This window comes from Hirundo rustica, chromosome 11 (assembly GCF_015227805.2).
Source record: "Hirundo rustica isolate bHirRus1 chromosome 11, bHirRus1.pri.v3, whole genome shotgun sequence".
NCBI lineage: Eukaryota > Metazoa > Chordata > Aves > Passeriformes > Hirundinidae > Hirundo > Hirundo rustica.
In genome coordinates this window covers 3,105,494-3,118,295 of record NC_053460.1, presented here as the reverse complement: position 1 = coordinate 3,118,295, position 12,802 = coordinate 3,105,494, and the positions used below count along the sequence as shown (strand labels likewise).

Here is a 12,802-nt window from a genome sequence, read left to right as displayed (position 1 = left end):
GTGTTGTTCTATGGGGTAATGCCCATCCAAAAACTACACCAGTCAATGGGAGCAGCCCTTTTGGCTTTCCTAGAAAGAAGGATGTGAACTGTCCCAGATAATTGGCGGTCATTTACCTTAATTCAGGAGAAGCATTTCCTTTTCAAGCAGCTGTGTGAATAACCTTTGCTGAGGTCAGCGGCACAGAGTTTCACCTCAGAGGTTTCTCTGCTGCAGTGCCAACAGGCACTGGCTGGAAACTTGTCCTAAGTTCAGTTTTGGCCCAGGATAAGACGGAGAAGTGTGGGTTTAGACTGGACATTGGGTAGGAATTGTTCCCTGGGAGAGTGGGGAGGCCCTGGCACAGGGTGCCCAAAGCAGCTGTGGCTGCCCCTGGGTCCCTGGCAGTGTCCAAGGCCAGGCTGGATGGTGCTTGGAGCAGCCTGGGATGGTGGAAGGTGTCCCTGCCATGGCAGAGGTGGAACTGGATGAGGTTTAAGGTCCTTTCCAACCCGAACCATCCCATGCATCTATGATGATCTCACAGCTGCAGCCCCCCCTCAGAATGATGGAAAACCTGCTTGTCCTCTGTGGGGAAGGTGGATCTTCTTTCACCCAGGGATTATGACATCCCTGCACGATCTAGTCCCTAGTTTGTCCAAAAGAGGGACAAAATAGTTTCATAACAGTTTCTTTTTTATTCCCTGTTTTTCTTGGTGTTTATGGGATTGACAAGCCTTCATATATAAAATATAGGCATCGCATAAGTAAACAATTAAATATTTTTCAGAGCTCCAGTATCTGCAAAACTGCAGTGCACGCAGGGGTCATTTCAGATGAAAGAGGCGGCTTTGTGGACGTGATGCCTGTAGAAAAGAAGAAAACCTACGTTGGCTCCTTGAGGAACGGCGTCCAGTCGGAGAGGTGGGATTTCTTCCCTTTGTGCTTCCCTCCTCTTTTCCACAGCGGGTTCGGCTGCCTGTGAAAGTCAGCAGGTATCAGCTCCACAGGCTGGTGGCTTGGAAGGATGTGACCTCCCAGTGTCACTGTGAGTGGTGGCACCCAAACAAATGGAGCGTGGTGTCCTGCTCTTGCCTTCCCCCAGCCAGTTCAGGCTGCTGTGAAACGTGGGAGATGTTGTTAAGCCTCGTTAGGTTTTGTTACAGGTTGGTATGTTTTGCTGTGTGTTTAACACATCAGGAGATAAGCACAGGTATTTTCAGTTTTCAGCCCGGGTCATGATTTGGGTTTTATAATTTGAATTTCTATTCAGTTCTGAGGTGTGGGATTCATTAGTATTTGTCAACTCATGTCCTCTATTCTCTTTGAAAGAATCATGAGTAAATTAACCTCTTGAGACCTGATCAAACACATTTTGAGGATGAATTTTCCACCTTTGTAGGTTTTTTTTGGTAGTTTCTCTTGGGCCAGCCATGCTGGTATCAGTGACCAATTGCAAATCGGTGGTCCCAAAATCCTGCACCTCCTCATGACCACAACTATCCAGTCATGGCTCGTCCAGTCCTTTCTAATTTGAAATTTCACTTTCAATCTGTTAGGTATTTTTTCAGACATTGGTGTGATGGCACTGAGTTCTCAGGGCTATCTTCTCAGGTATAGGATTTCCCACAGTTAGGGGGATTTTGGTCACTGATAACTCTGTCTGCTCTGTGCAGTTCTTCTTTTATAAAGACCATAAGAAATTCTATCAAGTTCGCTTGTTTTATTCTAACAATGGATATTCCAGAATGCTTTAGAGCAGCATCTCAAGAAATAAAAACAGACCAAGACAGGAAAGTTATACCTGTTAAATATGGAAGTTTTAATATGGATACCAGGGTCAGCATTTTCCAGTTTGATCAATTGGATTCAGGTGAAAATCCTTTAGGTGAAATTATTTTGATTTTTTTTTTTTTTTTTTAAATCTCAGTCTTGATTTCACTGATTTTTTATACTAAAAGACAACTTTTTACTGGGATGGCAAACTGTGCCCTAGTTAGGAATAAATCCCACCACTCTCAGGGATGTGCAATGTGAGCAGCCAGTGCTGATCTGAGAGGTGAAGGAAACCAGAGACCTCCTCACAGCGGGGGTGAAGATTTGGAAAGGGTTATTTACACTCAGTAATAAGGAGCGGCTTCATGCTTTGCGATCCACTAGACAGAGAAATAGCTTTTCCAAGATTAAGGTGAACCCTTACCCTTTAGGACGCTGGAAATAACCTTGGGTAAAGATACACACCCAAACAGGTATGGGAAAAGATTGCCTTGAGGTTTTTGCTGGGTCCTCACCCTTGTTGCAAAGTTTGTTTTGTGGGAATATGAGATTTTGTAATTTTCCTGGGTTTTTTCAGTGCAGTAGGAACCCGTTCCCCATGCACACAGCCACCCCAAGCAGCTTGGAGTCAGAGCATCTGGGGACACCTGTGCAGATTGAAAATGAATATCCGTATTTATTATCATTTAACGTGAGCTGAGCTGGCCATTCCCACTGCCAGCACCAGGAGCCAAGCCAGACCCTGGGAGCCTGCCAGCCTATTTGACAACTGGTTTTTTTTAGGAAAACATATTGCTCTTTATGCCTGAATCTCTGCACAAGGGAGCAGAGTGTTCCTTGGATAAAAGCTAGGGCTGTAAGAGAGTCTGTTGTCTTCCAGCTCCTTTTGTTGACATTAGCGCTACAGACTTGGAACGAAAACACAAAGAAAAGGTGAAATCACGGATTTGTGCCACGTCTTTTTCATCCTTTATCTTTCTCCTGTTCCTGGTAGGAAAGAGATTGGAGAAATTCAGAGCTGCCTGTCTGGGTTCTGCCATGTCTTCATTTGGCTCATTCTGTGTTTGTTTTCTTTTCCTCTTTCCTTTGTCTCCAGCCTGAAGAACCCTTCAGATGGGAACGCTTTCCGAATCTTTGCTGTGAAGCAGTAAAGCCCCCGGGAAGGTGCAGGTTTCTTTGGGAGAGCTCTCTGTTGATCTCCAGAGACACCAAAGCTCCTCTGAACGGCATCAGCTCTGCCCGTACCCTCCTTGCCGACCTCCTTCAGGGAATTCCAAAAAGAAAAGGGGGAAAAAAAAAAACATCCCCCAAGAAAAGACCCCAGGTTCTGACTCAGCTGTTGGCATCTCATCGCACCCGTGCAGCGTTGTATCTTTTTGTCTCGTGTTTTTTGTTTCTCTAGGGGCATTCAGCGACCATAAACTGTTCTAGGTTTCATTTTACCAGAGGTGTTGCTACACAGAACGGCGGCGGCTCCACGTGCAGCAGATTCAGGGATCTCAGCCCGGGCCTGGATGGTGTTTTTAGGGTGGGAAGCTTCTCCTGGGATGGGCGTGAGGATGAGCAGACTCGGGAGCGAGCGGCTGTCCAGGCGCTGGACACTTTGAAATGAGAAATTCGTTGAAGAATTGCATCATTTGGGGAGAGGATGGGCTTTGACAGAGGGCTTTTGTGTATGTTGGATGGTTTCTGTGAAAAAGAGGATAAAAAGAGGTGTTTTCCCACTGAGGTGGGGTGCAGCAGCACTGCTGTGTTGAGGCTGCTGGGTACGCGAACGATGGGGTTGGGGGATGTTCTTGGTGGCCGAAATTGAGGTTTTGTGGGCCTGGAGCAGGGTGTAAAATGGTGGCAGAGATCCTCACTGCAGAGAATGAGGCCACCAGGTCATCCAAAGAGCAGGTTTGGTGTTTGCTGGTCAAACACTCCCAGGTATTTCACAAGTCTGGCAACCTCTGAGCAGTCAGAGAATCGGAGCTCCTGTGCTGGCACATCTCATCCTATACTCCACACCGTAACTTCAGTTAAACGCAGTGTACTGGTTTATACAGCAGTGCTGGTTGTTTTATAGTAGTTAGGTAGTGATAAAACTAATCTTATTTCTGCTAGAAACGGTTGCATCTGTAGGAAGCAGGTTCACTTTCCCTTTGTGAAGCTCCTTGTGGCGTGTGCAGTTCTGAGACTTTAAAGATGAGGCATTAATTGGAGTAGATTAATTTTTCCTGTCCAATTTGTGAAGCCAACAGATCCCCACCTTCACTGCAAATGCTGTACCCATGAGAATTTGGTATCCAGGGTGGTGGGTTTTGCAAAACTCATGAAGGTGTTGTAATGATATTATTCCATATTTTGATATTTTTTTTGTCTTGACGTGCACCCAAATGCGTTTCAAAGCCAAGAGAAGGGCTCAGCATGAGCTGGTTTTTTAAGGCAGAAGGATATTCTCTGCTGCATATTTGAAATTAATTTTTGTGGTTGGTCTAAACACAAATCTGGTGGGTTTTTGATAAACACACATCCAGTGTCTTCATCAGCCATGAGGAGACAAAGTCAAGAGTGGTTCTTCAGTTCCTGTAAATGTGCAGTCCTTCTGCTCAGTAACTAATTTGTAATATTGGATAGCAAATGGGAAAGGTATTTCCCTCTATTTGGCAGATGTTTCACAGCTGCTCTTATGCCCAGGACATGTTTGGTTTAATCTAGACAGATACAAGAGCCATCTCATTGAGGTCTTTCAAAACACAGACCAAAAGCATTTATATGATTAAATGCTTCTTTAATTCTGTAAACACCATGAAATCAGCAAGGAAATGACATTTTAAATTACTTTTATCACTCAGTTTGTCCCACCACTGGGATTTATTTATCTGTAAAATCTAAATTTGGAAAGGAACCTTTTGTAAAACCTGAAATTGGAGCTGCTTTGCACTGTCTCCAAAAATACTGCACAGAAAAGCTGCTTTTGGGGTGGATGGAGAGAAGTGACTCTTCGTGTCATCTTTGTTTATGTAGTATTATCGTCCAAGGTGTACAGTATTGACTTTAGATAGGAAAACTGAACTATTTCTGTATCTTACCAAGTAAATTGATGTTAAAAACAGCTGGAACATATCCTAGAAAAGCTGCTGGTTGGGAGATGGGTTTGAGATGTTGGCAGTGAGGAAAAGCTTCCCTGTTTGTGCCCGCTCTGAAGCCTTGGGGTGTGCATGGTCTGGTTCAAACCCATCCAACCCTGCAGCAAGAATCTGGGACACCCTGGGCCAAATGGGCTGGGAATTGAATTGGAGAGAGTGAGGGGTGCAGTCATGTTCATGGGGACTGCAAGAGCACATAAAACACCTCGACTCTGGCGTAGGATCCATGAAAATTACGGATGGAAGGCGATGGAAAGGAACCTGAGGGCTCTGGGAGTAAAACCCAGGGGATTACTGTGAGCACATAAAAAACCAAACAGCTGGGGATGTACCTAGGTGATGGAAAGGGGACAGGGGAAGGGTTTATTATCCCAACAGAAATATCCTAAAATGCTTAATTCAAGTTACGATTGCGTATTTTTATCTTCAGCCAACTGGTTTGGATTTTTAGAAACCGATGTTAATTTAAGTCTGTATCTGTTTATTTTTGTATTTGTTGTACAAAAGAGAAATTGTGACTTTACTACACAAATATTTTTCGAGGTCCTGGGTGCTATTAATTTAAACATACCTCCACCAGAATTAGGGGCGATCAGGTCCTCCAAGGCAGTCATGACCTATCAATGACTTGCAATCGTGTGTGCTAGCTATTCATAAACAGGTGGGACAGTACCAGTTTTCAGCCAAATATTGACAGATTTTATTTCTGATGCCATGACATTTCTCAGCCTGCTATGTTTCAGTGCAGCTTAAAGAAGCAGCCAGGTGTAGCCGAAGCTGATGCTGCCTGGTTGTTCTTTTCCAATAGTTTGGGATTTGGAGGCAATGGCACGGTCATTGCAGAACATCTGGTTCAACCAAATCTCCAGGAAACACAACCAGGGTGAAATCTAGAGCCTGTGCTGATGGAGCCTTGGCTCCACTCATTCCTTCTTTTCAAGACTTCTAGCCAACAGCTGGCTGAGGAGGCTCCAGTTGGTCACTTGTGCAGTCTAAATATTTAGGGCCAGTTCATAGAGTTGCTTTCCTTTTATTTTTTTTTTTTTCTATGAAAAATGGTGTATTTTACTTCCTATGTATAAAAGTTACTTGTAAATTTTTGTTTGCCTTTGCATGTTTTCCAAGGGGCCGTGGTTGTTTATAAACTAGATTTATTTTGTTGTTCTAAATACAGAATTGTAAAATATCTTTTCCTCCCTACCCTTCCATTTTCTTTCAATTTCTGAATTATTTGTGAAATAAAACCTTCCTGGAATGAATGCTTCCATTGTTTTTAATGCTCAGGCAGAGTTGGGTTTGCTTTTAGGAGAGTTATTTGGGATTAATCCTGGGGACTGGAGTGTCCCTGGAGACTCCAAATGAGATTGGGATGTGCAAAGCCTGCTCCACAAACAAACCAACTACCCAGTACCCAGGCATTAAAACTCAAGTCTTTACCCCATCAAAAATAAAATTTATCCTTAGTGAAACGTAGTGAGAGTAAGGGAAAATCACTGCCTGTCTGTGAATCCCTGCAGCCTAAGGGCTGATCAGATTAATGGGCTGGGAATGGTGCCTGATGATTTAGCGCTGTGAAATACAAGTGAGGTGAACTCCACCCCACCTGAGCAGGCTGGTGTAAGTTGTACCCTCATTTTCTGAAAGGAAAACTCTTCAGATTTTGTAACTCCCTTTGAAATTTTCTCCAGGCTCATCCTTGCTGACAGCACCACAAATCAAACCGGGTCTTTTCCTGGCAATCCAACCCCATTTGGTTAAAGGAGCAATGCAGGGAGGTTCATAACTCATCCTCCAGAAAATGAGCTCCAGATGGGTTCTGACCAAAATCGTGGGCTGGGCCATGGGATGGGGTCCTGATTGACCAGGCCATGAAATTTGTGTTTTTTAAATTATCTATACAAGAGGATTAACATTAAATCCAGAGATCTTTGCTTTACTTCAGGGCTGGGCTGATGCAGTTATGGTTGAACAGTATTCCCCTGCACATCCCAACCCAGGACTGATGAGATGACATCATTATTGCCCTGCCAGTGATGTCTGTCACAGGGAAGTTTCATGGCTCCTGCACGCTCTGCAATTCCAAACTGCCCGTTTGAATTTTCTTTGTGCTTTCATTCCCCCGTTCTTACGGCTGCAAAAATGCCTCATTCACTGGAAATATTTGGGAAGGTTTTCCTGAGCAGAGCTTAAAGGTAAGCAGAGAGGGGAATGCAGGCTAGTGGTTATTGTGAGGCTGCCTAGAGCATCCTATTAATGGCAACAGTTGTTTGAGATCCTATTTGTTGGTGCTAAAAAATGTCCCACTCTGTGATTTTGCAATGGATGATGTTTAAGGTCCCTTCCAACTAAATCCATTCCGTGAATTTTGTGGTAAAATTTTGGTCGTGGTTGTCCTAGAGAGTAAAATAGCTTGGGACTCAAAATGTAGGGCTGAACCTAACCCATCCTTTGGGTTAGCTTCCCATCTTTTGACACTGTCTCTGGTTTTGTCTCCTCCTGCTCGAGCCCTGGGCATTGTCCCGTTTGTCCGCCAGAATTTGGTGTTGTTACAGGATCCGTGTGAGAGCAAAGTGGCAAACAAAGCTGTGCCTTCCTCCTGCACAACGGGTGTGAAAACCAGGTAAGTGATGGCTTGGGGTGAAGCACACAGGCAGGAGAAACTTTAATTCTTTTTTTCCCCAGAAAAAAAGATTTTTTTTTTTTCTTTTTTTTCCCCTGACTGTGGTTCAGATTCTGCTTTTGCTGAGAAAGCATGAAGATTGGAAGGCTGAAGGAAAGCGGAGGGGAAAGGAAAGAGAAACCCACGTGCAGCCGAGCGAGGGTGGCAGACCTGATATTCCCACACCGCTGGGAATCCTTGGGGATCAACAAGCAGCCTGGCTCTCTCTGCTTGCTGCTTCAGGCACGAATATCTTGTTGCTTGGTTGTTTTGCCTTGTTCTGGCTGCTCCTCAGCCTGTGCTGAGCTCATCAGAGCCTATGTATAACTCGGGCATACCTTGGGGTGGGTGCCCTTCCAAAAACCCGCAGTCATTTATAGGATGCGCCCCAGAGATGTTTTCAAAGCCGTTTTGCAAACGATGGGGTTGGCTCTCATTTGCACTAAGGACCTACTTTAAGGCACTTAGGAGGCATTTATGCCACTTTAGGGTGTGGAGAGGGCAGCGTAAAGAAGCCTCAGTGTAAAGAGAAACCACCCTTCTATCTTGTTGACAGTGGTTAAAATTGGGTCAGGGAGCTAAGTCAACACACAAGGTCTGCCTTATGCAGCTCCCCCTGCTCCTCACCCCAGGGAGGGCTGTCCACGGTGTCCCTCAGCCACTGCACAACCCAGCACGTGGCAGGGAGATTCGGTGTCCAAAGGGATACGGGGATATTTATAGCGGGCGAAAAGTCAGGAGGCGCAGGTGGAATATGAGAGCCGAAGGGAGCAAAATAAATCCAGAGCTTTGGGATGTCTTGAAAGGGCTGATTCTGTGAGGTTCGGGCTCCTGTGGTTTAGGGGATGGGGGTGACCGTGGCTGGGGGGGGACCTGCCAACACATACAACTGCCCTGAGGAGCGCTTGACTGATAGCTGAAGTTTTTATTTCAGTAGCTGCCTCAAGGCTTGTTTCTGCACATCTCTCTTTTGCACATGTGGAAGCTGAGAAAATGCCACCTATGAACCAAGCCCAGGGGCCAGAGGACAAGTTTGTCAGAAACGAATCTCAAAAGCAGCCTAATTTCCCTCTCCACCAGCTGAGCAGGCTTTGTAAGTCTGAAAAAAGGGAGTAAAACCCAATAGAGATGGACTGTAGGAGGCAGGGGTATTCATTCCAACTTACTTGATGTGCTTGATTTTCATTAAAAATATGGTTTATATCAATGCAGGGGGCTTCAAAACTGCATCAGTACCTGTGCTGGAAGAAACAGGCTGAAAAATCAGACGACACTTGGAAGGGAATAGTACAAGGAATAATAAAGGATGGAGACCAACCAGCAAGGAACAGCTCAGCCCAGCTGAGATAGAGTCAAAAGCAATCACATTATGGCCAAGGAGATTAAAGTCCTACCAGGTGTGAAAGGATCATCGAGGCAGGTGAGAAACCTTTCAGCTTTGTTTCCTCTGTTGAGGTCTGTGGTGCAATAGGGCAACGCCTGGGTTTGTGCTCTTACTGCCTGGAAAATATTCAGCCTGCTGTGAGAATCCAGGGGGAAAGGAAGAGAGGCCTGAGAGCTAAAACCACTCCTGAGAAAGCAGGAGAGATCTCTGAGGGTGAAAAAGGTGAGGAGGAGGATGCCTGAAGAGTGTGGAAGGGAGAGAGGGTTCTTCATGCCCACAGGGGCCCCGCTGGTCAGAGATGGGCTTAAAATGGGATGAGGCCATCAGTAAAGGTTCTGACTGGAGCAGATTATCTGTGTGGTCTTTTCAAGCCACCATTCCAGGACTTCAAAAATATTCTGGATGACAGCTCCTAAAATGAGATACTGCTTTGAGTGGAGGATGGACTGGAAAATGTCTTGATGGTCCTCCCAGGTGTTTTTATTTTCTGTAATTGTCGAAGTTAAAGGAGACATTCTATCATGTGGGAATGGCCATCCTCGGTTTGGACCAGGATGGTGCACAAGCAGGGACTGATATTTTTCCATGGGTGACACAGATAGAGATGACCTGGCAGAAGAAGCCTGGGTAAAGGTGTGCAGTGTCATGGCCTTCATGATAAAAAAATAGTCATTGTTCTTTTAAGTCTTTGTTGTTCAGGTTTTTTTTGGTCAGTCTTTTGGGGGGTTTTTTAGGTCTTTTGGCAGACAGATTAATTCTGAGGTGCAGGTGGACGGGGGGCTGTCGTGTCTGAGATAAAACAGTGGGGACAATCCTTCAGAAATGCTGCTCTGAAATTCTGGCAAGGAAGGGGTGATTTGGGGCATCCCCTGGGGGTCTCACTGATCCAGGCTGAGCAGCTCAGGCAGAGAAAGCATCTCCTCCCAGTGCCAGGCGTGCAGCACCATTTGAGGACAGGCTTTGGGTGGGGAGAGGGAGACCATGGAAATTTTCTCATCTGCAGAGTCATGAAACCATCTCAGGCGTCTGAGGGCAGCTGGCCAGCTCAGCAGGCTGTGTGTGCCTTTCCAAAGACACCGGGGAAGTCAAGCCGTCCCAAACCCTTACAGCAAAACAGATGTGGGGAGCCGAGTAGCCCAGTGCTGGACAATGCTCTCCTCAGGAACAGCTTCATTATCGGCAAACAATGATCTCTGCCAGTCCAAAGCGCTAAATGGGGATTTGTTTGGACACCAAGCGCTTTAACGAGAGCCATAAAATTAAGAAAACACCCCGAGTTTTCGCGAGCTCCAAAGTTTCGCGTCTAGACCAAGAAATGGACGTTGGGAGCCAACTCCAGCTGATGCTGAGGACAGCTCTGGATGCAGTTCCAGAAAATCCTTGTGATCCACTTTTAAGGAGAGTTACTGGAAAAGTGGTCAAGGCCTGTCCCCTTGACCGTGGGCACGGTGTGGCACAACGGGGGGGCTTGGAGTGGAGGGTCCCCCCGCCCCGGGCGTCCAGCACTGACGCAGGAGAGAGCTGTGTGAGGTCTCTGCTCTCCTCTTATATAATCCGTGACTTCAGATAAAATTAATGCCAAGTACCCAAAAAAGGGATTGTGCGCACGCTCCCTCGCAGCCTCTTCCCGTAATCTGAACACGGCGTTCGACTGGGACGGTTCTGCCAGTAAAATCGAGGGGTTTTTTTTTTTTTCCTTTCGCCGTGGGATCCAGATTTAAAATTAGCTGTGTCCCAGCAGGGCCATCCCTGCCAGCCTCAGTGCTCAGCGCTGGAGGGTCAGGGCCTCAAAAAGAGCCCAGCAGCCCAGTTTAAACAGTGACCAGAGAAGTTTGTTCAGGGAGGGATCCCTGGCCGTTAACAACAGGAGCCTCCGTTAGCCCCTGCATGGAGAAAACACTTAAACTTTATAAAAATACCTCCTAAAGTAAATACCGGTGAGTCACAGATACTAAATATTAATAATTCATACATTGGGAGCAGAAATATCAGCAGGACCTGTAAGGCAGGCCTGTTTCATGTGCAACGTTACAGAATTGGGCATGTGTTCCTCTGGTTTTCTTTATTTTTCTTTTCTTCGTGTGTGCCAACCTTTCCCATTTGAGACACAGGCTTGGAGCTGCTCCGAGGCCTTGGATCAGTGAAGCTGGTTGGAGTCTCAGTCCCACGAGGAGAGCAATTTCCTGGGAAGGGACCCAAGCAGAGAGGGCATTGAGCAGCACTCCTCATCCAAGGGTCAATAGTGGGGCATTCCCAGGGAATTGCAGGGTCTAGCTCCATAATTGCAAATTACAGATAAATGAGGGATTTTTTTTTTTGATTGATCGACCTTTAGGGGGGAAAAAAAATCAACCCCAAACCAACCACATTACGTAAAATTTGTGCAACTACCCAATCCCCCAAAGCACTTTTACCTCATTAAGGATCAAAAATGGAGTGAAAGCCAATCTTCGCTTCTGTAGCAGGCAGTTTTAAGTTAAAAGTGGTTTTGTTGATCAAAATATATTTTAAAAGAATTTTAAAATATGCTGAGTTTTAAAAAAGTGAAACTGCAGTTATTTCAGTAATTTCTTTTCATGTTTGAAATGTGGCTTCTTAAAAGCTTGTTGGAGTTGAAAAGCATTAATGAAAAATTTTAATTCATTCTGTTGTTTGGTTTTTTAATTTTCCCATGGTGTTTCACTGGCATTTGCTGGCTCGTGTGGAGACAGAGATGCTATCTGGGTGAAGAGAGGAGAAATTTTTTTGTTGAAATTGAGAAGGAGTGTTGGCTGAAAAAAACCTAAGAAGTTCCAGACAGAACTGTAAAGGAGAAAGGCTTTTCTTGAGGAATGGAGCTAAAGGAGGAGTGAAGAGCAAGCAGCCATGGCAAGGACTCAAACTGGAGCGTGACACCTTATTTTTGTGAAATCTGGGGGAAGTTTTGCCATGCAGTTTGAATGAAAGCCGGTCTCCACAGTCCAGGGGGTGAGTGGAAGTCAGGATGGGAGGTGTTTGCTTTGGACCCCCTCAAACTCACTTTCCTTCTCTTCCCCAGCAGAAAAGTGTTTTGTTCTGCCAGTTAAGAAAGACCCAGTTCCATCATCAGTAGTTCCACGATGCTGTGCCCTGGCTCTGCAGCCCACCCTGCCAAGCCTGCTGCCACTTAGGTGGTCCCAAATTACTTCTTGCTTCCAGCTCCTCCTTTAAGCCAAGCCCCGGGTTTGGAAGGACTCTGTGAGAGCTTTCAGCTCTGAGCTGTTGATTCATTAATTATCACACACATTAGCTTGAAAGGTAAGAGCTTTTTGGCCCCAAGTGTCCGTGCAGGTGGAGATTCTTTTTCAGGAACGGGGAATGGATGCTTCTCTTCACATTTGCATTTTGAGTTGATCCAATGGAAAGAGAAAAGGGACACTGGCTGTAGGGACAGTGCTTCCCACGGAGCTGTGGTGGCACTGAGATGCCAAGCAGGGACACACGGAGCCAGTTTTCCTTTCCTTTTAGCCTGAGGGTCTCAGGGGTGCAGGACATGCACTCATCCAGTGCAGAATCTTCTCCAGACAGATTCTCACATGGTGCTGAAATTGTCCAGGAACGCACCTAGAGGAGTTTGACTTCAGGCTCTGCCTTCTTCCAGGAAACCATCTTCTGTGGGATACTGGAGGAAGTCATTCTTCCAGCTAAATGCAATGTAAAGGAAATTTTCTCACAGGGAAAAGACAGCCACAAGCAGCCTCGCTTTTCCTGAGCTAACATTTGGGTTTTCTGGAAATCCTGGGCACCGTCCCATCTCGGTGGCTGGGCAGACAACACAGCTGTTATCTCTACCTCTTCTTATCAACAGCTTCCCAGTGGGCTTTCCTCAGGGAAAATTAATGGAACAGCTCACTC

The 12,802-nt window shown here is 45.8% G+C and overlaps 1 protein-coding gene across 1 annotated transcript in view; it reads left to right on the top strand.

Moving 5' to 3' along the window:
* Positions 1–6,143, top strand: part of CRISPLD2 (cysteine rich secretory protein LCCL domain containing 2) — a 29,844-nt gene extending 23,701 nt beyond the window's left edge. Inside the window, exons 14-15 of the mRNA XM_040075445.2 lie at positions 770–903; positions 2,852–6,143. Coding sequence (XP_039931379.1) covers positions 770–903; positions 2,852–2,906 — 189 coding nt within the window. The 3' untranslated portion in view covers positions 2,907–6,143. The remainder of the gene's footprint in view (positions 1–769; positions 904–2,851) is intronic.
* The last annotated feature ends 6,659 nt before the right edge of the window (positions 6,144–12,802 follow it).